Source organism: Columba livia, chromosome 14 (assembly GCF_036013475.1).
Source record: "Columba livia isolate bColLiv1 breed racing homer chromosome 14, bColLiv1.pat.W.v2, whole genome shotgun sequence".
NCBI lineage: Eukaryota > Metazoa > Chordata > Aves > Columbiformes > Columbidae > Columba > Columba livia.
Genome location: NC_088615.1, coordinates 20,176,650 through 20,204,049, shown reverse-complemented (window position 1 = coordinate 20,204,049; position 27,400 = coordinate 20,176,650). Strand labels below are relative to the sequence as shown.

Sequence of the window (27,400 nt, the reverse complement as noted above, 5' to 3'; positions counted from 1 at the left end):
CCAACAACAAGGAGGGGAGAAACTGTGGGGACGCTGTCTGAGTGTCCGGCTGCTTCTGCCCTGGCCTCTCTCACACCCGCCCTCACTGCATTTTCCTTCTTGCTCCCCTGCTCTGGGTCACTGCTGTTGGGATCTTGTTCTTGCTGTCAGGCTCTCTGGGGATGGCAGTTTCAGCTGCAGAGTCACAGCCTGATCTTGTGTGTCCTTTCCTGCAGGTGTGTCCATGGGCACACGTGTCCCAGCTTTGCTCTGACCTGTGGGCTGTGGGCAATGCAGTCTGTGGGGCTAGGGAATGAGCCGTGTGTGTCTTGGACTAAACGTGGGGTGCTCAGACCTTCGGAAAGGGTGAGACATGTCATGGTCTGAGGTGGATCCCTCTGCTCTCAGCAGTGCCTGGTGGCTTTTCAGGGTAACATGGGAGTGTGATCAGTCTCCATCTCAGAAAGGTGCCAGCCCAGGGCAGCTGGAGCAAGACAGAGGGACAGAGCAGCTGCACCTCCACACCCCCATGTACTTCTTCCTGCTCAACCTCACCCTCCTCGACCGGGGCTCCATCTCCACCACTGTCCCCAAGTCCATGGCCAATTTCCTCTGGAACAACAGGGCCATCTCCTATACAGGATGTGCTGCCCAAGTGCTTCTGGTTGTCTTTTTAGCTTCAGCAGAGTATTGGCTTCTCACCATCATGGCCTATGACCGCTACGTTGCCATCTGCAAACCCCTGCACTATGAGACCTTCCTGGGCAGCAGAGCTTGTGTCCACATGGCAGCAGCTGCCTGGCCCACTGGGTTTCTCAATGCTCTGCTGCACACGGCCAATCCATTTTCACTGCCCCTGTGCAAGGGCAATGCCCTGGGCCAGTTCTTCTGTGAAATGCCCCAGATCCTCAAGCTCTCCTGCTCACACTCCTACCTCAGGGAACTTGGGCTTCTTGTGGTTAGTATATTAGTAGTATTTGGGTGTTTTGTGTTCATTGTGGTGTCCTATGTGCAGATCTTGAAGACCGTGCTGAGGATCCCCTCTGAGCAGGGTCGGCACAAAGCCTTTTCCACCTGCCTCCCTCACCTGGCCGTGGTCTCCCTGTTTGTCAGCACTATCATATTTTCCCACCTGAAGCCCCCCTCCATCTCCTCCCCATCCCTGGATCTGGTGGTGTCAGTTCTGTACTCAGTGGTGCCTCCAGCAGTGAACGCCCTCATCTACAGCATGAGGAACAAGGAGATCAAGGACTCAGTGTGGCAGCTAATGAATGGCTGTCTTATTAAGCAATAAACTGCCCATAATCTTCTGCATAGCATATATAATGTAAATCATGAGTGGTTGTGCCCATGTTCACTGGACACCCTAGAGAACCTGCTGCAAGTCAATCGTCATGGACCGGCCTCTCACAACCACCATTTCCAGCACTGGCTTCTCACTTCAGCTTGAAGAGGTTCTTTGTCCCTCCATGGCAGCACAACTAATGACTAGGTCAGATGTCCATGTTTGCATTGTGTAGACAAGATGTAAACAAACACATAAAGTGCTTCTGAGGTGATGAACCCCAGTGAGCAGAAACACCATCAGCTATTCCTTGGGGTTCCGTGAAGGTCAGTGGGACAGACAGTGTCTTGATGTGACTTCATGTTGAGAGTAACGTCCTTTGGGGAACCACCTTAATGTAGCACTGGGATGTGCTTCCTGGAACAGAAGATCCCATGTCCATTCTCCATGCCATGAGGCATCTCATGTAAGTGCAGAGTAGGTTGACAAATGGCAGGGCTGAGGTGCCTCCCAGCCTCCTGGAGTGGCAGCAGGAGGTCAGAGAGACACAGTGACTCCTGCATCTGTGTGTTCAAGGGAAACACTCTGTCTCTCAACATCCATGGGTGCATAAGGAGTCCATGGTGAGGTTACTTCTCTCTGGTCAGGCTAAAGACCACGAGAAGTCTGACAGGTTGGGGTCCCTGCCTGCAGAGCAGTTTCTGAGATAGTCGATCTTTCCATGGTAGTGGGAAGAGGCCAGAGAGAGGAAAAAAAATGACTGAAAAGGACAACTTGGGAAGTGCATTCTGGATATCAGGAGGAAGAAATGTCAGTGGAAGGGCGGTGCTGCGGTGCAGGAGGTCACCCAGAGGCAGTCGGGACCAGCCCATGGCTTTGTGTTTCAACAAACAGCCAGTGAGGGTGCAGCGAATGAGGCACGGACTCTCGGGAAGGTGCAATGAGAGACATTTATTACAAACTCAGGCTTGCATTTATATTTGCTATGATTCTTGCTCAAGCATTTGCTGATTTGCCAAGTGAGTCGTTACATAAACGGTATATTTTGTGTTCCCACCAAAGTTACCGCCGTAAACACAAGTTTTGTCTGTCATAAGCTATCCCTCCGTCCTTGATGTATAAATCCTGTATTAGTCCCTCTGTCCTTGATGTATCATGCAGCATACGGTATTTGCTTCTTGTATTTTTGCACTAGCGCTTGTTCTCACACTGTTGACTCTTGCAGTTTCTCACAGGCCCGATCTTAGCACACTGCTGCATCTCCCCTGTGTGTTTAATAAGTGCATAGCCATAGCAGTATGTAATTGCATAGTTATTACCTGATTAAACCTTTTTTCAATCATTTGTTGTAACTAGATGTTTAAAAACCCAGTTGGAGATTCCTTACAATCCTGTTTAATCTCAAAAAGTTTTGGTTTATTTATAGCTTTAGGTATAGTGTGTCTAATCCTGTATAAAATCCGCTGTCAGTAACAATTCAGCCTGTCACTAGATTTAAGAATGTTATGATCCCACCCTGGATCGACCAAGGGACAATTTTGATCTAAGTTCCCTGTATATTCCCTGCCAATATCTGCCCTATACAACAGTGTTTCAATCCCTTTCTCTGATTATCCTGTTCAAGGGTCAAAACAAATGGATCTGAAGGGGATAAATATCATGCCTATGTATCCTTATTTATTGTGTAATGTGCATTATGCAATAGGCAATATATGATTTAAAATATACTTCTTATGATATATTACATGTAATGCATTACTATACTACACATCACAAAGTATACCCACCTAGATCTGTGCAGCATATTCATATTATTTACAGTGGCCTCCATTAATTACAAAATCCAGTCAGATTCTCCCCAGTTGCTGTTCCCCAGGGAGTCAAACAATCTCTTTCCAATGTCACAAAATACAACTCGGGACGGGGAGGGAATTCCTTCCGAATCCCTCCTGTCGATTATCCACTACCTATTTCACAATCACAATAACAGACAATTGGTTAACCATAAGTATTGGACTGGAAAATCACCGAAGACACAAGTAACAGCAGCAACAAATCGCTAAAGACGCAAACAACAATGCAATTACTAAGGCATGAGCAACAAAATCACTAAATCTACCTTTATCAAATTACTCTTTTCTTGTTTTTCTCCTTTATTTAATGTTTTCTCATTTTTCTCTAACTTCCTTATTTTTCTTTTTTATTTTTCTTTTCTTTTTCCTTTTTTTTAAAGTTACCCAAGTTACCAAAGCTTCCAAAATGCAAAGACCCAATGCGCTGGTGTCCCTCCGAAAGACAGACAAGTTCCACATGTGTCACTTGGGTCACCAAAGTATCAATAACCAAAATGCAAAGACTCAATGCGCTGGCAATAAAACCACAATAGCCACTCACTCACCTCCTTCCCTCGAAAGGGAAAGAAGAAACTTGGATTGAGATAAACACAGTTTAAGAAAATAACAAAATACTAATACACTGCTAGTAAGTATATATAAAATATAGCGATAAAAGCTACGCAATGCAGTTCCTCTGTCTGCACACAGCCAGTCCCAGGAAGCAGCACACTGGTCCCAACAGCTGATCCCAAAGAGAGAAAAAACGCAGAAAAGCGCAAAGGCCTCTCCAAAATGGCAAAAGGCCAAAGTAAACATCCTGAACTGAATTCCCCTGGCTCCCATAAAAAAACTAAGGAAGAACTCACAAGAGAAAAAAAAGAGACCAAAGGCCGAGAGAGAGAGGCCAGAAGAGCCCAACTCTCCTAAAGATGAAGCGTGAGGCTAATGGGATGGAACACTCTCATTGGTCAGCCTGGATGTCAGTCAAGCTCTGCCCCGTCCCTCCCCGCTTCCTCGCTGCCTCACACCTGTGGGCAGAGCACCCAGAGTGTCCTTGGCTCTCAGACCAGAGCAGTTGCAAACATCAGCTCCGTCCTGGGCTGTTCTCTCTTGTTCTCAAACTAAATCCAAATAATGACCATGCCAGCTATGAAAAAGTAAGGTTTCTAACTGCATGAGGAAAATTAACTCATTTTCAGTCAAACCAACACAGACCTGAAGCTCTCCCATGCCAGACCAACAAAGCTAGAGAAGTACTAAAGAAATTATTGAATAAAATCATACCGTTTGGCTGTTCCCCTTTTTATGGCAGAAATAATATGGACTATTTTTACTCTTCTGGGGGCAAGATGGGATCAATCTAGTCAAAAGGGAGAAAAAAAGTGTGAATCAAGCAATCTATAAAAAGACAACTAGCTTAAATGTGACAGGAAATTAATGTAAAATGTATAAATGTATTGCTAATTAATTTACTGAGAATTCACATTACTTAAAGAATAAGAGAAAAAGTAAGCCCTTTTGAAATATTGTATGGGAGACTCTATTCAGTAAACTTGACCGAAAAAATGAATCAAATGCATATTTTGGGGAACCAAATGCTCACTGAATACATGTTGTCTTTGGGAAATAAAAACCATTTATGGCACTGGCTGTGCCTGTGCCTTCCTCCTGACCTGGAGATCCAGTCTGTCCTTGACCTGAAAGGACAAACCTTGAAAGAGCAGTGGAGAAGCCTCTGTGTGGGACTGTTGGTAACACTGTGAAACATAAAGGAACCGATTCTGGGAAACATCACATTAGATTAAAGAAAAGTACAGAGACTGTGTAGAAATCAGAAAAGATCACTCCTTTTACACTAGAACTTAGAAAAACATAATGAACTGCATTTGGACTGAAATAGAATCTTATACATAATTTGATTGTATTCAAAGAAGTTTGTTAATATTCATTGTAGCATTAATCTTAGCCTATTTTCTTTGTAGAAATTTGTTTAAACGTATGACAGTTACATAAAACTTTGCCTGTTATACAGTATAGCAAGTTCACTTTTAAATCAGGAGACTCCATGGACCCAAAATGTACATTTTATAATGATCTGGAAAACCATGCAGATAGCTGAAAAGACCAGTTGTTGAGTTTGCGTGTATTACCTAAAGAATTCAAATAAAGGGGTTCTTACAATAGGAATACCTCTCTTTATTAATGTATCCTGGGAAAACACTTCCTTCGAAGGTTAGTCAACCTCAAAGATTCATAACTGAATTAGAAGAGATTTGGAAGCCTACAACAGTCAGAAAGCCTACAACAGTGAGGCACACTGTCTTTTCCTCTGTGAACAGGTCTCCATGCCCAGAGGCAGCAAACGTCCAACAGCAGCTCCATCACCCAGTTCCTCCTCCTGCCGTTCACAGACACACGGGAGCTGCAGCTCTTGCACTTCTGGCTCTTCCTGGGCATCTACCTGGCTGCCCTCCTGGGCAACGGCCTCATCACCACCACCATAGCCTGGGACCAGCACCTCCACACCCCCATGTACTTCTTCCTGCTCAACCTCGCCCTCCTCGACCTGGGCTCCATCTCTACCGTTGCCAAATCCATGGCAAATTCCCTCTGGGAGACCAGGGCCATCTCATATGAAGGCTGTGCTGCACAGATATTTCTGTTTATCTCTCTTCTTGCAGTAGAGTTTTAATTTCTCATGGTCGTGTCCTCCAACCGCTACGTTGCCATCTGCAAACCCCTGCCCTACAGGACCCTCCTGGGCAGCAGAGCTTGTGTCCACATGGCAGCAGCTGCCTGGGGCAGCTGTTTTTTCTATGCTCTTCTGAACACAGACAATACATTTTCAATACCACTTTGCCAAAGTAATTCCTGGGACCAGTTCTTCTGTGAAATCCCCCAGATCCTCGAGCTCTCCTGCTCATATTCCTATCTCAGGGAATTGGGGATTATTGTGGTCAGTGTCTTAGTAGTATTTGTCTGTTTTGTGTTCATTGTGGTGTCCTATGTGCAGATCTTCAGGGCCGTGCTGAGGATCCCCTCTGAGCAGGGACGGCACAAAGCCTTTTCCACCTGCCTCCCTCACCTGGCCGTGGTCTCTCTCTTTATCAGCATTGGTGCATTATCCTACCTGAAACCTCCTTCCATCTCGTCCCCATCCCTGGACCTGGCAGTGTCATTTCTGTATTTGGTGGTTCCTCCAGCAGTGAACCCCCTCATCTACAGCATGAGGAACCAGGAGCTCAAGGACACCCTGAGGAAACTAATGGCTGAATGCATTTCAAAAGCAATAGACTTCCTGTCTTCTGCACATCACTCATGATACAGAACTCATTACAGGCTCAGACTCTCTTTTGTATAGTATAGTTTTTGATGGGTTTTGGAGTTGGGGGAGGCTTACTTGCTTTTGCTTTTTTTAACTGTGATAATATTGCCCACAAAGTAATGCCTTTTTTCATTCCACTTCTAATTCACTGTCTACATTTATAGTTTGAGTCACAGACTGTGTAAATGAGAAGCCATGCTCTCTGTGTATTTAAACAAAATAAAGGACCTTGCACTGAATTGTTTGTCCGAGATCCTTCGAGACCTTTGTGAAGCTGAATACAAAGTGTGTGTGTGCAGAGCTGAAGGGAAACGGTCTCAGCACAGCAGCTCTGCCAGGGAGCAGCAGCCTTGTCCTTTCCAGAGCTGTTCTCCTTCCACTTCCCCACTCTCCTGTGAGCCCTTGTGTTGGTGTAAGATCTGAGCACTCCTGACCCTTGGTTACAGTCCCGCTGTGTGTCAGTCCTGTGACCACAGGCAGGGACAGGCAATGGGCACTTCTGTGACAGATGTGACCTCCAGAACAGCGTCTCCATCAGCACTGGGATCTCCTTAGCACAGTGCTCAAAGGCTTAGGCCTTTTTCCATAGCCTCTCTCAAGAATATGTGTAAGGAATAGACCCTCAAAAGGCTTTGTTTTCTGTGGGATCAGTGGGATGAGATCAGGGTCCCAGTTTGGCTTTCGAGGGACTTAGAGCTGGTGGTTCAGGTTATGGTTGTTGGTGGCCAGCACCCAGGCAGATGGTGGATAAGGCAGGGCAGCTCTGAGAACCCTCCATGGCCACCTCAGAGCTCGTGTGGGAGGCCGTCACAGCGACAGTGACCAACATCAGCTGGGTCTGTCTCTCAACCTGACCACTATGTCCCTGCAGAGTCACCACAGCCTGGGCATCACATCTCACTCACTGCACAGAGCAAAAGCCCCAGCTCGGGGGCTGTGGGGAGTGTGGGAACAGGGTGCAGGAACAGCTGGCCAGGCCAGTGCAGATGTGCTCTCCTTGGGGAAAGGCTCTGTGGGGAGATGGGATGTCCCAGGAGAAGAGCAGGGCACCGTGTGTGTGCAGACACTGAAAGAGAAACACTTTTCTGCCATGGGTGCCAGTTTGGGGCAGGCTGCCCTGTCCATGGGGCAGCAGGAGCTGCCTGAAGAGCCCCGGGGCCAGGACTCGATGCTGTCCTGGGGAGTGGGGCTGGCACAGGGTGCTGAAGGCTGCCAGGCATCGGGACATCCTGAGCATGGTGGCCAGAGAGACACTGTCACTGACCTGTTTCTTCCATCTCACTCTACAGGGCCTGCCCAGACTGGGCTTTCCTGCTGGTCTGGGCTGGGCTGGAGTGAGAGCAGGATGTGGGGAGAGCTGGGGAGGAGCTGGGCTGTAAAGTGCCCCAGAGAGGAAACCACCCGTGAAAAGATGAAGTGTGTGAATGTGCATGGTGGGGGCACACAGCAATGTTCTCACACAGCCAGGCCTCCTGGGAGAGACATGAAAGACCAGCAGAGCAGGGTCTGGTCTGTGCCCAAGCTCCTGGACAACACAGGGCACCTACTCCAGGACAATGATCACAGACCAGCCCCTCGCAACTACCTTGTAGGTCATTGTCCTCTCACCACAGCTGAGAGAGGTTGTTCTTCCCTCCATGGAAGGACACCAAGTGACTAGATCAGAAGTCCAAATTTTCAACGAGGCGAGATGTGAGAATGCACATTGTGTGATGGGGGAGATGAACCTGAATGAGCATAAAAGCCATCAATTATTGCTGTGGAGGCCATGGAGGCTTGTGGGACAGTGTATGGAGGTCACTTCATGTTGAGAGTAACTTCCCCAAGAAACCACCTGAATGGAAGAGTCATGCACTGGATGGTCTGTCTCCAGAAGGCACCTGCGCCTTGGCTACGGGGATTTCTATTCTCATAATTTCATTCTTGCCCTAGATAGAGTTCTGTGACCTCAATGGAATTGATAACTTCTGCGATTTTGCCACGTTGCTGGAGACTTCCTGCAGTAATACCGTGGCACTCATGTTTTCATTATCTGCATTTTAGAGCCAGTTTTCCTCTTCCCATTCACATGGGCATCCTGTGAATGCATTGCTGCTCTTCACCCCGGTGCAGACAGGCAGAAGACCTTCTCCACCTGGCCCTCTCACCTCACCAGTGCCACTGTTTTCTACAGCACTCTCATGCTTGACTGCATGATGCCAGAACAGCACTCCTGAGACAGTTTGACAAAGCCTTTTTCCTACACCATCCTCACATCCCTGCTCAACCTGCAGCCCAAGAACCAGAAAGGTTGAGCAGAAGTAGAGCAGTGAGAAAGAATGCCAGGAAAGCTTTGAGGTTTATACAGAGACCATCAGAGTTGTTGACCTCCCGTTGCCTTCTGAACAGGCCCAGAAGACCTGGACGTCATTTGCTGTGTCCCAGAAACTCACCTGGAAGGACAGGATATAGAGAAAGCCTTTCGTGTGGGAAGGGGCAGAGAGTTGCTGGTGGAGCTGGCTTGGTGTCTCTGTGACACATCTCTCAAACACCCCAGAGAAGTTGTGGCTATCAGGAAGGTTCCATGGTCCTCTGAGAAATGAAATATCAAAAATGACTTCAAGTAGGTTACAAAGGAAGATGATTGGTAGAGTTACAGGCTGGGCAGCTTCACCTCAGTCCCTAGGGAAGTGATGGGGCAAATGCTCTTCCAGACATCTCCAGGCACTTGAAGGAAACAAAAAAGAGTGCAGAACCTGCATGGGAGGGGAAAGTAGGGAATGTTGTGTACCTGGACTTTAACAAGGCCTTTGACATGGTCCACCATAGTCGTATTAGTGATATCTGGATGGAAAATAAAGATGAGAATGTGTGGGGGAGTTTGGCTGGATGGTCAGGCCCAGATGCCATCAGTGGAATGGACTCCTCCTGGAGGGCAGTCACTGTTGGCATCCCTCAGTGACCAGCACTTGAGACAACACCTGTGAACATTTTCGTTATCTCCATCTATGATGGGTTAGAGCTCACTTTATGGTCCCTTGTGGATAAAGGCAAACTGCGGGGAGCCCTTGAGGTACCCCATCAAGTTCACCTGCCTCAAGCAGCACAGTCAGATAGGATGACATTCAGGTCTCTTCCAATCTGAGTTATTCTATGATGCAAGGAGTCTTTCCCTTGGAGAGCTCTTTGAAGACAGAATAGGGAGAGGATGAAGAAAAGCCAGTGAAACAGAAGTACATAGAGAGAATTTTGCACTCTAAATACAGAAGAAAAATTGTTTTCACAAGTGGCTGCCTAAAATTATTCATATAAATCAAGAGAACATGATCAACTGCTGGTACATGGCCTTAGTGCTGTTAATAAAAAATAATAATCGAAATCTGAAAGTTCATAAAAAACTAAGCATGCTGGAAATGAAAACTTTTTCAGTGATTGCCTTGAGTTCTTTTCTGCAAAGGTTTCAGCTTTTTCCTACCCCTAAATGCTCCCCCTCACCTTGAAAGGAATCCACTACTCTAACCCTTAACCTCAAACCTTACCTCTAAAACAAAGCCCAAACCCCTAAACTCTCACACTTGCCCTACCTTTGTCCTTCCTTACCCCTCACATGAAAATGCTGGCCTTCAGCCTAGCCCTGACCCCAGCCCTGACAAAACCCTAACACTCAAAGCCTGCCTATACCCTAAACACTAACTGGACGCCCTTAGCAGAGCTCCAAACCCTCCTGCTAAACCTTTGTCTAATCCTGAACCCTGGAAGGTGAGCTCTAATCCCTAACCTGAAAGCCTAACACCCAAAGCCCTCCTTTCCATTCTCTCAATCCCTCACCTTCAGTCCCTTTCCTAACCTGGACTTAGGCTGCTTGGCACCTTGGGGGCAGGACATGAGGTCCCAGAGCAGTCTCAGGATGTGGGAAAAGGAATGTGAGGTGACCTGTATCTGATCCGCTTGTAAACCAAAAGGAGGAGACAGGTGAGAATGCTGTGCTGAGCTCAGCTGTGCCTTAGAAACTCCTGCTCCAGCAGGCAGCATGGGACTGTGAAGGTGGCTGTGAGGTCAGTTCTGTCTCTGGAGTTGAACAGCATGTGGCTTGGAAGATCCTGGGGAGGTTACTTTTGCCTGGTCAGCTGGTGCAGCTCGTCTTGCAGAACTCATCTCTAGAAGGGTTATCCCATTTTGCTCCACTGATCATATTCAGTGTTTTCTTACAAGGAAAAATAATCAACTCATCATTTCTACTGGCCCTAAAAGAGGCTCTTCACATGTGAATTTGTTGCTGCAGTTTTACATAAAGATAAGGACATGCGGTTGGCCTAATCACTGGCAGCAGGTGGGAGCTTCCTGCAGACTTCTCTGTTGCAACCCAGTCTATCCTGCAACCCGCATAACTGTGTGCTCAGCACAACACAGACTGAAGGCCAAGCTGTACATGGGCACAGCCCTGGGTCTACTCTAGTTTACTGTTATGTGGACCTCTAACTCTCCATGTACAATGGTGTTCTGATCAGGATCACTGAACCTCCTGATGAAGGTTAGGGAGAGGATGAGTTGTCCCTTAGACAGCTGGAGAAAGCATCACAATTTTAGGCCCTGGTAGTCACTGGGGACTCTGAATACCATGGACCTCTGCTAGAAGTCTTTGGTTTAAGGGAAAGTAGAAGGTATTCCTTGATCCAACATAGTGGGAATGGTCTCTTGGATATGTTTTTCTCAAGAAGACAAAGCAGGACTGCTGGAAGATATGGAGGACAGCTGTGTCTGAAGTGTGGGTGTGGTGGGGCGTAGAAAACCCTGAGGGAAGTGAGCGAGACAAATTGTAGCAGCGCTGAGTAGAGAAGAAGGATGACCTCCCTCAACCCCTCAATACCTCAGCCCCTTGAATCAGTGCTGTGGTGGTCACATCTGGGCTACTGTGTCTGGGTGTGGGACTCCCTGTTCTGGAGGAATGGAGAGGAACCAGAGAAGCTCCAGAGATCTGCCAGGATAGGGTTTGGGGCCTTTGAGAGAGGCTGAGAAACCTGGGCTTCTTGAGCCTGGTGAAGTGGAGGCTCAGGGCACTGTAGCAGTAGCCCGCAACTGCTTGAAGGGTGGTTTCAGAGATAATGGAGCTTTTCTTGGTAGTAGGAAGAGAAGGAAACCTCCACAAAGTGCAACTTGGAAGGCTGGAGGTTCAGAAAAAGACATCTCAGTCCAAGGGCAGTGCTGTGGTGCAAGAGGTCACGCAGAGGGAGTCTGGATCAACCCGTGGCTTTGTGCTTCAAGGAAAGACCAGAGAGGGTGGAGAGACATCAGTGAAAGTATGGAAATGCTGGGATGAGAGCTAGGTAGGAAAGCCAGATGGATGTCAACAGCCTGAAGGGACAAAGGTGCCTGAAAGGGACAGTATAAACAAACCTGAAGCAGACACGGCCAAGGGCTCTGGTGAGGCTGAAAGGCCACAGAGGACCGAGGTCTTTGTCCCCCTGGCTACGACAGTTGCATCTGTCTCAGAGACCTACCAGGATAAACTCTGTTTTGAGGCTCTGGATTCTCGTTGCCCCTTTTTGGGGAAGCCAGGAGGGGTTGTACAGTTTCCTACACTTGACCTTGCTCAAACTCACACCCCACTGCTCCAGGAAGAGCCCTGAGCCACGCATGAGGGATCTGCCTTCCCAGGGCCTGGGGTCAGGGTTTGGCCTTTAGGCTGGTAAAACAAACCACGGATTTTCTCCATAGCAGAATGACCTGTACAGTGCCTTTTCCTACCTGCAATCACAACCTTCAATTATCTTCTCTAACGAGTCCATGGAGAGTCTTTGTCAATAATGACCCTCAGTGGGGTCAATCAATGCTTCAAGGTACTTTGACTTGCGCTTCTGACTTGCACATCTTGAGCAACTTGTTCAGTCTCCTCTCAGTTTCTGTAGTTCATGGACTAAGGGCCAAATATACCATGGGGCTCATTAAAATACAGAAAGTATTAATGAACTATTTCCCTTCCTGTAATTTTCTTCAAGTCTTCAAGACACTACAACTAATTTGAGCTGTTTCATGACGTAGCCACAAGGTAGGCCATTACAGTCAGATGGGTTGACAAACAGATGGGTGTAGGTGTTCTATCTTGTGGAGAGGATAAGGGAACACTTCTCCCTCTTCCCTTAGAATCACAGAATAGTTTGGGTTGGAAGAGACCTTAAAGATCATCAGGTTCCAGCCCCCCGGACCCACATCTTCCTTCTGGAAGCTGGGTTTGTTATTTGCCTTTTCTGGGGCTCTTGGAATCTCCCTGATCTCTCTGGATTTTCCAAGATGTTTGAGAGAGATCTCACAATGACTGCAGCCAGCTCTAATGGCACCTCTCTGGCCCTTCATACACCAAAAGTTTTCTCCATATCTCACAGTTCCAGGGGAGTGCCAGGGGCACAGTAAACACCTGTCTAGCTCGTCATTTAGAAGAGAATTAGAAGTGAATTCTTCCTGTGTGCCCATGACTCCAATGGGGCCTCTGTGCCACTCACAGCTTTCCTGAGCATGTTTTAAGTGTCTCCCTTTCTGCAAACTTTCTGGTCCTCAGGCTGTAGATGGGGGGATTGAAAAGGAGCATGAGGATGGGCTTTGTTAAACTATTCAAGAGGGCTGTTGTGGGTATCAGGAGACACCTCAGCCCTGTGGTGTGTCACCCATGTCCCACGTCATGAGGAATGGACACAGGGACCTCAGTTCAAGGAAGTACAACTGCTGCATTCAGGTGATTTCCTATGGGATGTTCCTCCCAACATAAAGTGACCTCAAGACCTTGTCTGTGCCACAGGCCTTCATGGAACCCCAAGGAATAGCTGATGATGTTTGTGCTCACTTGTGTTCATGTCACCTCACGTACACGATGCACATGCTCACTCCTCATCTGTTGTCCTGGTTTAGTTAAAAACAAGTTTCTCTTTTAGTGAATTTGCCTGTCAGCTAAAGCTTCATATTAGCTGCATTTTCCTGGAAAGTCAGACACAGGTTTTGGTAAACATAGCAATGGAATGCCAGGTCACTGATAAGGACAGATGTACATCTTGCGAGAGGGGCAACGAGAAAACAGGTGACCAGAAACTGACCAACAGAGTATAGCACCCTGTTCACGTGAATATTTCATATAAAAGTGGGAGATCATGAGGATCTCACCCCTTTTCCTTCTGGCTGACATTAGGAGAGGACCTTGCTAGTATTCCCTTGAAAATTGAGGCATAGTGACAGACTGAATCCAGCTCTGGTTGGCTGCAGAGTCCAGTCCAGATTTTCGGGTGCCGGCCCCTCATCTGCATGAACAGTTGTTGGGACTTTCAAGATTGGTTTTATATATTTTGTATTATTTTCTCTATTTTTATTGGTAGGATTAGTAAAACATTTTTAATTTTTCCAACTCTCTTCTCTCTGTCCTTCTTTCTTTCCCAATCACCTATCCTGAGTGGGATGGGGGGAGAAGAAGGGACTGAAGAAGGAAGGGGGAGGAGAGAGGGCTAACACCCACATCTGCCACAGTTGCCATCCCGCAATCCAAACCTCAACACCTGTATAAAGCAAACATGGACTGCTGAACTACTCATTCAGTGTCCCTCTGTGGAGGGAAGAACAACCTCTGAGGGTGAGAGGCCAGTGCTGCAAATGGAGGTTGTGAGGGGCCAGTCCATGATGATTGACCTGAGACTCCTTCCAAAGGGGTGTCCAGTGCAGAGGGGCACAGCCCAGCCCCTGCTCTGCTGGTCCTGCAGGTCTCTGACAGGATCCTGGCTGTGAGAGGACACTGCTGTGTGCCAGCCCTGCACACACACACTGTTCAGCTGTACTCTGGTGTTTCCATCTGTGGCCACTTTTGTGGGCATGTTCTCAAGAGAATCTTTGTAAGAAGAGCTAAACTTTCAGGCCCTGCCCTGACCAGATCACCTTTCTATCTGGAAAGGCTGTTGTGAGGCCAGCTCTGTCACAGCAGTGCCCATTGCCTGTCCCTGCCTGCGCCCACAGGGCTGACACACAGCAGGACGGTGACCAAGCTGCCAGAGCACTCAGGCCTTGCACCAACACCAGGGATGAGAAGGAGAGTGTGGGAGTGGAACCAGAACAGCTCTGGAAGAACAAGCGCTGCTGCTCCCTGGCAGGGCTGCCAGGATGGACTCTTTTACCCTCCTCTCATGAACACAGGAGCCATCCCTGCAGCTCTAAAAATGGGCTTTCAGCCAGTGGTTATTAAAGAAAAGCAGACAGTGAATTAAAAAATGGGATGACAACATTATCACAATAAAAAAACTACCAACAACAACAGAAAATCCAGATGACAGGCTGGGCCTGTAATTAGTTACTTTAAAACTCCTATGTAGAAGCAGATGGGCAGTTTAATCCTTCAGGAAATTGTAAGATATGAGTTTCCACAGAGCATCCTTGAGCTCCTGGTTCCTCATGCTGTAGATGAGGGGGTTCACTGCTGGAGGCACCACTGAGTACAAAACAGACACCACCAGATCCTGCCTTGGGGAAGAAATGGAGGGGGGCTTCAGGTGGGAAAACACGCCAGTGCTGAGGAACAGGGAGACCACGGCCAGGTGAGGGAGGCGGGTGGAAAAGGCTTTGTGCCGACCCTGCTCAGAGGGGATCCTCAGCACGGCCCTCAAGATCTGCACATAGGACACCACAATGAACACAGAACACACAAATGCTACTAATACACCAACCACAAGCAACCCAAGTTCCCTGAGGTAGGAGTGTGTGCAGGAGAGCTTGAGGATCTGGGGCATTTCACAGAAGAACTGGCCCAGGGCATTGCCCTTGCACAGGGGCAGTGAAAATGTATTGGCCGTGTGCAGCAGAGCATGGAGAAACCCAGTGGCCCAGGCAGCTGCTGCCATGTGGACACAAGCTCTGCTGCCCAGGAAGGTCTCATAGTGCAGGGGTTTGCAGATGGCAACGTAGCGGTTGTAGGACATGATAGTCAGGAGATACTCTGCTGTTATCAAGAAGAGAAACAAAAAGAGCTGTGTCGCACATCCCAAGTATGAGCTGGCCCTGGAATCCCAGAGAGAATTGGCCATGGACTTGGGGAGAATGGTGGAGATGGTGCCCATGTCGAGGAGGGCAAGATTGAGCAGGAAGAAGTACATGGGGGTATGGAGGTGCTGGTCCCAGGCTATGGTGGTGATGATGAGGCCGTTGCCCAGGAGGGCAGCCAGGTAGATGCCCAGGAAGAGCCAGAAGTGCAAGAGCTGAAGCTCCCGTGTGTCTGTGAATGACAGGAGGAGGAACTGGGCGATGGAGCTGCTGTTGGACATTTGTTCCTTCTTGACATCGGGGCTCTCTTCTAAAAAGGAAATGAGAACCTAAAATCAGGACACGCTCCTCTGAGGAAGCCACTCTATTATTCATATTAATAACTCCAACTGAAATGTACTTCCTTTCTCTGGTCTGTGCTGGTTGAGTGTGCTGTGAGCAGCAGGACCTCTGCCCATCAGTGGCCAAGCAGCCAGCTCTGCTCTGCTGCAGTGGGGACATGGGAGCTGGTTTATGAGAGATTTGACGTTCACAAACAATGTCAGATTTTATGCATCATTGATTGAAAAGTTCAATATCTTCACTCATGATTCTTTATAGCGTGGGTTGCAGAGTAGAGACTATAGCATGTCATTATAATGATTTTGTCAGTGTTTTTAATTTTCCATCATCACATCTCATGAGTGGATTTCTGTAGGGGTTGAATTCATCATTTCTATGACTGAAAATGTGAAGAGTCTTGAGATGGGACAGTAAAAGGGCTCATCCCTCTGTGGCTCAGTGCAGAGTTAGAAGAGCAGCTTTTACCCATTTGCCCTGTGCTTTCACTTGTGCTGCCTTGAAAACAGCTTCATAAACAAATCTCTTATAAAGAAAACCCAAAACTGGACTCACACTGGAGCAGGGGAGCCCTGTTTGAAAGGACAGATCTTCAAACTCTGATCTGCCCCAGCCCAGAGGTGGAGATGTGATGGAGAGAGCAGGACGCGACCCCTCACCGAGAGAAGCAAAGGACTCTGAGAGGAGAGTGCGGACCCCAAGGAAAGGCTCAGCACCGCTGGGATCCTACAGCAGAGCTGGGCCTTTCTGGGGCAGCTTGTGAGCCCAGCAGGACAGGCAGAGCAGAGTCAGGGCTGCTGAAGATGGGATGTGCTCAAGGGACAGTCAGATCATTGCCCAGCAGACAACACCCAGCACCATCTGCAGAGAAGGACCAAAAGAGCTGCTGAGCACCCCCTGTTCTGCTGCCTGGAGCTGTCCCTGCCTGCAGCTGTGTCTGTGTCCCCAGGGCTCCTCCTGTCAGTGTCACAGATCTCATCCCACCCGCTGTGTGCTCAGCTCTGCCCTGCAGCTGACACTGCCCAGGGGCAGCTCTGTGTGGGCGGCTCTGGTGGGAACATAAGACTAACAATAATGAGCCTGGAAAAGTGATCCTGATGCTGTCTGTAAGCCAGGGTCTGACCATTTCTGATACTCACAAGTTTATTCACCTCTAAAGAGTAACATATTAGGAATTTCAGTGCCTCCTCCTGAACTGAGACATTAGTTTCTGTGTCCCTTTGGCCACATAGACAATCCAGAGTATGAGACTGATAGAATAGGATCCTTCCCTTTCACAGAGCCCCTGCCTTGTTGTGCTTCTAAAAAGCCTCCTGTGCATGTCCTAAAGTGATCTGGAGCTGCGAGCAGCCCTGATACAGGCAACACCCTCTCCATAGCAGGACCCTTTTCAACAAGAGGTTGTTCCTTCCCCCCACAGCTTCTCCCCACAGCACCGTGGGGATCTTCCTGGGCAGGCTGAGCGGTGACTGTGGCAGGTGGCAGCGTCCCTGCCCCGGCACAGCCCTGGGGTGCAGGGACCCTGCTCTGCAGGACAGCCCTGGGCACCCCTGGGTGCTCACCCGGCTTCACAGCTGTTCAACATGGCCTGACAAGAGCCCCGTCCTTACAGATCCCACAAGCTGTGCCTGTGCCAGTTTCAGGAGATGCCTTCAGGAGCTACAGCTGCACTGCCCTGCACCCAGAGACTTACCATGGCGAGGGCTGCAAAGGCTTCTCCTCCAGTGAGCTCTCAGTCATCCTCCCAATCCTGACCACCTTTAATCTCTCTCTGCCTTGCTCGTCTCCTGAGATCCCCAGGCAGAGCCCTCATCCCTGCTGCGTGTGCAGAGGAGCTGCTCCTGGGCAGAGCTGTCTCTCTGCAGCGCTGCCGCTGCCATGAGCTCCCTGTGTCCCAGGAGCCCAGCCCAGCTCAGCAGCACAGGAGCAGCACAAGGCGCTTTAATGACCCCTCTGGTGGGTTTGGTGCTGAGCCCATGAACCTCAGACCCTGGAGGAAGTTGAAGAAACTTCTCTAGAAGTCAGTTTCAGATTCAAACTCCAAAGTTTCTTGTACTGTTAATGGATCCCACTGAGGGAACCTACTGAGAAACAATATCCAGGTTTGGTTAGAGAAGAAAACTGGAGGTCAGGAAAAGCAAAGTAAAGATATCTCTGATGCTGAGGAAACCTGGTTGTGTTTCTTTAACCAAAAGCCAAGCCCTAACCTTGTACCATGGGAAGTCAGGTCCTGTCCCTCCCACGTTGCCCAGGGCCCTTCCTGGGACAGTGTGATGTGGGGCTGTGCAAGGACAAGGGCAGGACTATGGTCCCACACCTCCCAGGTTCCTGGCTGGGGACAAGGAGGCCATGAAGCCCCTGTGCTGGAAGGACAAGGTGTCTCCTCACAGGCATCAGAGGTGCAGACAACAGCCATAGCCATGGGGAGAAGGAGCTCAGGTCTGGTGGGGCTTTCAGCCTCTTTACATCCCTTGATCATCTCCATGACAGTCTGTCCTGTGCTGTGGCATCCCCTGCACCTCTGTCCCTGCAGGCTGGAGACATCCCCCCTGCTACCCCACCTTGCTCTTGTCTGAGCATCTTCCTTCCTTTGCTGAGATCTCTCCATCCTCCCCAGCTGTTCCTTGAAGCACAAAGCCTTGTGCTGATGCAGACTCCCTCTGGTGACCTGCTCCACCACAGCACTGCCCTTCCATCACATTCCTTTCTGCTCATGTCCAGCCTGGACCTCCCCAGCTGCACTTTGGGCCATTATTTCTTTCTCAAACTCTTTCCCACAATGCAGAAAACCTCCACCACCTCTAAAACCACCCTTCAAGCACTCTCAGGCTACTCCTGCACTGCTGCAGCCTCCCCAGTGCTGCTGGGCCAAAACAAGTAAAGGAATGTTACAGTGGCTGGTAGATGGAAAGTTAGGGCTGAAATTGGGCAACAGGAGAGTGAGCAAAGTCTTCTGTCCCCAAGGACAGAGAGAAACAGGGCTGAGAATGACAGACCTGGACGGAAACGTGTGTTTAGTCAGTGGTGTCTCTGCTGCCCCTGAGGTACTTGGGCAGACATGTCACTGATCTCTAGGAATGACAAGGTGCTGCTGACAGGCCCAGTGTGACAATGGTTTGTCTGTGCCTTGATTGTGTTATCAAGGGGGTGAGAACAGGGTGGTGAAAAGAGAGAAAGGAATTTTGGAATTGTAGCTATACCCATGGACATCCCGGTGTGAAGCACTTCCTATTCATGGGCGGCCCTACATCTACTGGATAGAGAAGGGACCGAACTTGTGACACTTCTGAGGTGGGAATGAGTTTCTTGCACAAAGGCACCGAATTTGTTTGCAGTGCTGTCTGTGTGTCCGTCCCACACTCACTGTGAATGGGGATGGCTGCCCTGGACAGGACCATCGCTGTCCCTCCCAATGCATGTGGGGGTGTGTGAAAGCCTTGCCACCTCACGTAACACTGCAGGGTTGTAATTGGCACTAAAGGGAATAACGGCCCTGAGTTTGATTTGTCAATAGAATTATAGAATAATTTCAGCTCTAAGAGACCCTCAGGATCATTGAGTCCAACCATAACCCAACTCTAGCACTAAACCATGTCCCTAAGAAATCCACCTAAATATCCTTTAAACCCCTCCAGGGATGGTGACTCCACCACTTCCCTGAGCAGCCTGTTCCACTGCTTCACAACCTTTTCCATGGAGAAATGTCTCCTAATATCCTATCTGAACCTTCTCTGGCACAACTTGAGGCCATTTCCTCTTGTCCTATCACTTGCTACTTGGAAGAAGAGACCAACAGCCACCATGCTACAACTTCCTTTCATGTAGTTGTACAGACTGATAAGGTCTCCCCTCAGTCACCTGGGCACATGTTGCCTCATGTTCAGTTGCTGTCAACCAACACCCCCAGATCGCTTTCTGCCAGGCAGCTTTCCAGCCACTCTTCCCGAGCCTGTAGCAGTTGTTGTGACTCAAGTGAAGGACCCGTGCATGGCCGTGTTAAACCTCAGACCAACAATCCAGCTCATCCCGATCCCTCTGCATGGCCTTCCCACCCTCCAGCAGATCAACACTCACACCCAACTTGGTGTCATCTGAAAACTTACTAAGAGTGCACTCGATCCCCTCATCCAGATCGTTGATAAAGAGATTAAACAAAATTGACCCCAATACTGAGACATGGGGACACCACTCATGACCGGCCACCAACTAGATTTGGCTCCATTCACCACAACTCTTTGGGCCTGGCCTTCCAGCCAGTTCTTTATCCATTGCAGATACACCATCCAGGCCACAAGCTGCAGCTTCTCCAGGAGATGCTGTGGGATACGGTGTCAAAGGCTTTACTGAAGTCTGCCCTTGAAAGCCAAAGTAGCAGTTCTGCTGACCGCCCTTCTAACTTGTCCAAGGATAATCAACTCAATAATTTCATGATCACTACACTCAAGGTGACCTCCAATGAGCCCTTCTCTATTTACAACAACAGATCCAGTGGGGCTCCTTCCCTGGCCGGCTCACTGACCAGCTGTGCCAGGATTGTCTTCCATACACTCCAGGAGCCTCCTAGACTGCTTCCTCTCTGCCATGTTGTACTTCCAGCAGACACCTGGTAGGCTGAACTCCCCCATAAGAACAAGGGCTGCTGATCGGGAGGCTTCTCACAGCTGTCTGTGAAATATTTCATCTGCCTGTTCATCCTGGTTGGGTGGCCAGTAACAGACCATCCCCTAGGATGTCTGCTTTGTTGCCCTTCCCATTGATTCTTACCCATGGACACTCAACCCTATAACCACCCTCATAAAGTTCCAAACAATCAAAACCCTCCCTAACATACATGGCTTCCCCACCTCCTCTCCTTCCTCACCTGTCCCTTCTGAACAATTTATATCTACCCATTGCAGCACTCCAGTTCTGAGAGTCATCCCACCGTGTTTCTGTGATGACAATTAAATCACAGCTTTTCTGCCTCACAAGCGCTTCCAGCTCCTCCTGTTTGTTGCCTGAGCTGAGTGCATTCTTACCGATGCACTTCAGCTGGGCCATTGATTGCACTTGGTCGGCAGACTGAAGGGCATCATTAGCACTGCCCTCAGATGCCAGCATGTCGCCCTTGTCTGTGCCTCTGCCACATCTGGTTTCATCCCCTCACCTTCAAATCTAGTTTAAAGCTGTCTCAATAAGTCCTGCTAATTTAATATGGGGGTCAGTGGGGGGCAATGGGGTCAATGGGAGTCAATGGGGATCAATGGGGATCAATGGGGGTCAATGGGGGGCAATGGGGGTCAATGGGAGTCAGCGGGAGTCAATGGGGATCAATGGGGGTCAGTGCGGGTCAATGGGAGTCAATGGGGGTCAATGGGAGTCAACGGGAGTCAATGGAGATCAATGGGGATCAATGAGAGTCAATGGGGATCAATGGGGGTCAATGGGGGCCAATGGGAGTCAATGGGAGTCAATGGGGACCAATGGCGGTCAATGGGGCTGTCAGTGGTCCATAAATTAAAACTAAGAATCACTTTTTTGTGGTAGTTTTGTAACACCGTCTGAACTTGGGTCAACAAGAGGAAGAGTGGTTGACAGAGTCTGTTATCTGAGAGCAAAGTGTTCCTGTACCTTTCCCTCTTTCTGTGGTAAAGGATTCCTTCCCTTGCAGAGAGGACTGCGAGACCTGCACCTGTCAGGTGGGACTTTGCCTCCAAACGAGGTGCAGCCTCGTCCATTGTGACATCAGCCACTGCCATTGATGTCACAAAGCAGCATCAGCGCTGAGGTCGGCACAGCAGGGTATAAGACCAGGGGTCTCCCTGCGCCTTGGTCACTCTCGATCTTGAGGGAACCGAGATCGCAGAGTTTCTGGCTCGCTGCTGAGTGAGCGAGGTGCTTGTTACCTGCACCTCAGCAGGTACCAAGGGACAACCAGAGAAGGTTCAAGGTCTGAACGGGTATGTTTGAAAACTCCTCCTCCCCTTTCCCCAGGTGTGTTTTCCACCTCGTCAGCTGGGGTGGGTGGAGGGTGGACAGGAGAGGAACACGAGGGCAGCCTGAGAGCTGGGTCTGGAGCTGCTGGAAGGCAGCAGCCGCCTTTCAGTCTCTTCATGAACGCAAGGGCTGGGCCCAGAAGGGCTTTGATCTCTGCAGAATGAGGGACAGGTCCATTTTGGATGGGACAGAGAGAGTCCCAGGGGGTGGCCCAGACACAGCCTGCCGCAGTAATTGTGAGAGCTCAGCTCCGTCCTGTGTTGTGCTCTGCAGGGTGGGTTCTGTCCCTGAGCCTGCTTGGTTTTCCTCTCCACGGGGACCAGAAGGACACCAGCGTGTCCTCTGTTGGCCGTGGGTCTGACTTGTGTTCCTGACAGAGGAGGTTTCCTTGGGAAACCTGGTCAGCTCCTCACCAGGGCCTTAGGAAAGGGGCTCAAGATCCTCAGAGGGGTGCAAGTAGTTCTCTAGGAGAACAAAAGGGGATTGTTATTCCTGAGGAGTGTATGCTGTGAGCCTGTTGAGAGCCTCCTGGAACAGGCAGGAGGAATTTCCCCCTTGCAGAGTGGTGTGTGCTGCGTCTTGGCAGATCAGGCTCAGGGCAGCAGGGCCCAGACACCAGAGTTTCTTTGGTGCTTCCTTGGTTGCCCGTTGCTTGCCAGCACGCATTGACATTTAGCCCTCCCTCCCTCTTTCCAGTCTGCATTTGTCTGCAGTTCTGCCAAGAGAAGGGCCAGAGATAACCCGGCTGCTAAAGAAATGCTGCGAGAGGGGAGACACACACCCCCCTGGCAGCTGTTGGACTGTAGGGGCACAGGCTGAACCTTCTCTTGAGAGGGTGGAGAACAGGAGCAGCACAAGTGTCCATCGGATGGTGGGCAGGAGAAACAGGCGTTCGTTATGTCCTTCCATTTCCAGAGAACCCCTCTCCAGCCCCACAGATGTGAAATGTGGACACAAGTCCTGTTGCAACTCCTGCTCTTAGTCCGGAGTCAATCTTGAGGCCTTTGTCCCTAAGGAAACAATCTTTGCCGTGACAAATCCCCCACTGGTGCAGCGGGTGACACCTCCAGCAGTGACTGGAGCTGGTGTAGGACCAAGCCAGTGCACACGGCAGGAACGCCAGGCTCAAGGGCTGAGTCCATGCTGCTGCTCTCCAGTCTGCTGCTGATCTGCACGGGAACCGCCAGCTTCACCAGCCTCTTCTTTATCTGCTCTGCAGGGAGATGAAGGCACTGAAGGCAACAACCCTGGTGCTGCTACTTGGTCTGTTCTCTTTCGGTGAGTCTCTGCGGATCTCCGACCTGATGACGGTGCTTTAGGAGGTACCCGGGGCTCCATCATGCCCTGTTCCACTTCCCCCGCTGTGAGCAGAGGAGCTCAGCCAAGAGCAGAAAGTCCCCACAGAGCTGTGCCAGTCCCTGCTCCAGCGGGACGGGTGTGGGTGAGGAAGGGCTGAGTTGCGTTCCCCAGGAGGGCTGAGCCAGTTCTCTTCAGCCCAGGGAGAGGCCGTGGCTGAGCTCTCCTGCCCCAGGGGCTGAGAATCTTCTGCAGGACAAGGAGCACAGTCCAGGGCAGGGAACGTACATCTGTTGCAGAGCCTGTACGCCATGATGGCTACTGTCAAAGACAACAAAAGGAGAGACAACTATGACACTTGGGAGAGACACAGAAAGGGGAGCAGGCAGCCCGAGGCATAGCCCAGCCTTAGACCAGGTTCTAAGCTCTGGTTTGTGTCTGACAGGTGTTTACCATGTGGGACAACTTGGCGCAAAAAGACTATGGAGCACCACAGGAGAGTTTGAAGTGCTGAGAGAAACCCTGTCCCTGCCCATCCAGCTGCGTAAGCTCCAGGAACAACTTTATCATCTGCGCTGGAGCACAAAGGATGTGGCCGAGCAGGCTTTGCAGGAAGGACTGAAGCAGGCAAAGCTCCCAGGTGTTACCGGACGGGTAAGGGCACAAGGCAGAAGGATCTGCTCAGGGGTTTTATCCTCCCTCCAGCACGTATCCTACTCCATTCCCTGTCACAGCCAACAGGCTGGTGCTGCTGGAACAAGTGCTGCCATGGCCACGCTTCCTTTTCCTGTTGCTCCACACTTCCTTATGGGGAAGAGAAAGCGTGACAGGAATGGCAGCTGTCTGAGTCGAACCTTCCTCTGCACCCAGATCTCAGGTCCTCCTCAAGGGAGGGCTGGAAAGAAAGAATGGTCTCAGAGGTCCATAGTTAAGCCAGGCCTATCTCATACCCAGAAGGCTTGTCTGTCCTTGCTGCCTGGCCTGGGGCATCTCCACAGGAACAGCCCCTTCCCGCAGCTCCAGCATTCAGAGCACTGGAGTGAGCAGCCCCCCCTTTCTGATCTCGACAATCAGAGCAGAGCAAACCTGGGAGGCTTCCAGGCAATGTGGGCGTTCCCTCCATCTGAAACGGGCCTTGTCCCCATTCACCTTGGCTGGCCTTGCATGGGGAGCTGCTTGCCCTGGTCCTTCTCCTTCCAACAGGCGCTCTCCTTTGTGTTCCTTCCCAGGCTGTGCACGAGATCATTAATCAAGCTTTGGAGAAGCTGGAAGAAATGCAGGTCCCAATGCCGGATTACGCCCTGAAATCAGCAGGTGCTGTGATATTTTGCAAGCAAACGAGTTTCAAAGCGCCTCCTGTCCAGATTGACAAGATGGGCATTGGAATATGCCCAGGGGTAGGAGAGAAGGGGCAAGAAGTCAAGGGTCACCTCGTGTCCTAAAAGTGCCCCCAGTGACAGAGCCTGTAACGGGCCAGACCCCATGGGAAGCACAGAAAGGCTGGTTCACATTCTTGCCTATTTCCACGGCCAAATACGACAGTTTGATGACTCACTGCCGTGTGTTCCAGAGGGGTCGTGTCAGCAAGACAGAGGGGAACCCACTGCAGGACATGGACGGCAACTGAGAAGCCTTTTTCAAGTCAACAGTGTAATATACCTCCTGACACTGCCTGATGATCACACTCATGTTTGAATTTCCAGGGGCAGCCGTCATTCGGTCCAGGACTTCTCCATCCCTCCAGACTGCCAAAGCAAAGGTGTTTTTGTACTCCCTGCCGGTGATGGATTACATGAGGTCTCCTGAGTTGATTCTGGAGGTAGGAGCACCAAGAAGCAGTAACACAAAGGCTGGGAGAATGAACCACACACGCTGCTCCGAGTGTCCTTCCCCCCGTCACTGCTCCTCAAAGCTTCTTTTCCTGCCCCCTTCCCGCATGGACCTGCTCTCCTCCTGTGTCTCCCTGCTGAGTGTTTCTTGTCCTTTCAGCCGGACAATCATCCTGGCAACTGCTGGCCTTTCCCAGGGAGTCAGGGACATGTGTTCATCAAGCTGTCCGTGCCAGTCGTCCCCAGAGCCGTCACCATGACCCATGTCTCAGGGACAGCGTTCCATGGAGAAAGCATCTCCGGAGCTCCCAAGGACTTTGCTGTCTATGTAAGTGATTTCTCTAGAGTCGGGGGCAGGGGGTTGCACAGCATTGCTAAGCAGGGGGTGAAGATGTGTCAAAGATTCTGGTGGCCTGAAGCTTCCTCCTGTCTCTCAGAACAAACAGGCTCCTTGGTGTTGCTTCCTTCCCATTGTATTCCTCTTTTATTCGATGTACCACTCGAAACTTCTGGGGCAAGATGCTACTCCAGGAGCCACAGGAAAAAGGAGCTGGATAGTGCATGGTCCTAAACCTTCTTGGCTTCCAGTCCCAGTGGCGTTAGTGATCCTCAGGTCACCTCCCTCTCACTGGGAGCATCTGCTCCTTTTCTGGCAGGCAGCCTGGACTCGTTGAGTGGGCAAGTGTGACGTGCTGCCCACCTGCAGCTTCTCGTCTTGTCCTTGTGCTCATGGTCCCTGGACTCCGTAGCTGAAATAACTCCGTACTTCACCGGCTGAAGTTCAGTCTCCCATGGTGCACCAGACGCTCTTGTTTTCTCCACCCATCTTTCTGTAGGGCTTCAAGGAAGAACACGAGGAGCAGGGACCATTCCTGGGACAGTTCACTTTCCTGGCGGAGCTGAATCCCAGTCAGACCTTCCAGCTGAAGGTATGGGGACACAGAGGGAGGAGAACTGCAGGAGAGGAGGAGAAATGCAGCTGGATGGGGAGAGGCTTCCCTGCCAAAGGGTACAGGCAGCCGTTTCCCTGAGCCTGTGCCACACTGCCTTTCTTCTGCTTTAACTTCCTGGTGGTGGATGGCTGCACTGCCATCTTCTTTTTCATTTTGGGGTTAAACTTCAGTGCTTAGAAGCGCCACAGTTGAAGCTGGAATCAGCTTGACTGTCTGGACCCCAAGTGCACACAAGCGGCCGCATCCTGTAGGATGCACGACTGCTGGTCTGCCTGTTTGTCCTGGTTTTGTTAAAAACAAGTTTCTCTTTCAGTGAATTTTGCCTGTCAGCTAAAGCCTTCATATTAACTGCATTTTCCTGGAGAACCAGACACATGTTTTGGTAAACCTAGCAATGGAATGCAAACTTATTGATAAGCACGGATGGACATCTCGCGAGAGGGGCGACGAGAAACAAGTGACCAAGAAACTGACTAACTGTGTATAACATTCACATGTATACTTCATATAAAAGTGCGAGATCACGGGGATCTCGTCCCTTTTCCTTTTTTCCCTTTTCCTTATGGCCAACATTAGGAGAGGACCTTGTTAGTCGTCCCTGCAAATTGAGGCCTAGTGAAAGACTGAATCCAGCTCCGATTGGCTGCAGAGTCTAATCCAGGACTTTGGGTGCCTGCCCTGCAGTTGCTGAGACTTTCAAGATTGGTTTTGTATATTTTGTATTATTTTCTCTATTCTTATTAGTAGCATTAGTAAAACATTGTTAATTTTTCCAACTCTCTTCTCTCTGTCCTTCTTTCCCTCCTGATCACCTGTCCTGAGTGGGAAGTGGGGGAGAGGGAGGGGCAAAAAGGGGGAAGTGGGGGGGAAAGGAGGTTAACAACACATCTGCCAGGGTTTTATTGTCACCCCGCAATCTTAACCCTCGACAGATAATTGGCGCCCAATGTGGGGCAAGAGAAAGGGGTAAATTTGAAGATTTTTGGCTTTTCTACAGCTCTGACGTGCCTCTCAATTTTCTTGGCACGGTGCCAACTCATAGAGTTGTGATACTCGCGCATCTGTTTGCTTTGGATATTATTTAGTTGTATTAAGGCAAAGTGAATTACATTGATTTAAAGATGTTATGGCATAAGTTGTATCAGTTATTTTCTACATTGTGCTCACTGATTCCATATCTGTGTTGGGCCTTCTTTTTAAATCGAAGTATTCATTATATAACAACAAGGAACTGGACAATGATCATGATGATACTGTGTGGTTCGTCACTGGTTTATTTCATTATACTGCAGCCACTAATGAATTTCTACTCGCTTCTGCTTTACCTTGAAAAGCCTCCAGGAGAGATTAAAGAGCAGTATGGCTCTGTGTTTGCTAATTGGTCGAGTGAATCTTTAGAAAGGCTGACTAACAACATTTTAGTTTTTTCGCTAGGACAGTTCGCAAATGTTTTAGAGAATTTTGAATATCCTTGGAGTTTTGATAGAACGGTGATGGTGTTATCTGGTTTGCTGAATGTGTGTCGGTTTGTGCTTCTGTTAAGGGAAATGGCGTTCAACAGGAGGTTTGCGTTTCTTTTTAGTCCTGAGATTTGCGGTGCG

The 27,400-nt window shown here is 49.6% G+C and overlaps 2 protein-coding genes across 2 annotated transcripts; one reads left to right on the top strand and one right to left on the bottom strand.

Annotated features, from left to right (window-relative positions):
* Nucleotides 1-721: 721 nt before the first annotated feature.
* On the top strand, nucleotides 722-1,273 carry LOC135575446 (olfactory receptor 14J1-like; the record flags this gene model as incomplete). Its single annotated transcript, XM_065030246.1, has 1 exon — nucleotides 722-1,273. A coding segment is annotated over one exon (552 nt), but the record flags the coding sequence as incomplete, so codon positions are not given.
* Nucleotides 1,274-4,429: 3,156 nt separating this feature from the next.
* On the bottom strand, nucleotides 4,430-15,519 carry LOC135575443 (olfactory receptor 14J1-like). The gene is made up of 2 exons (XM_065030216.1): nucleotides 14,857-15,519; nucleotides 4,430-4,459 (listed from the first exon to the last, which is right to left on the bottom strand). Exons 1-2 carry the CDS (start codon nucleotides 15,517-15,519, stop codon nucleotides 4,430-4,432), a joined length of 693 nt encoding a protein of 230 aa, XP_064886288.1.
* Nucleotides 15,520-27,400: the final 11,881 nt, after the last annotated feature.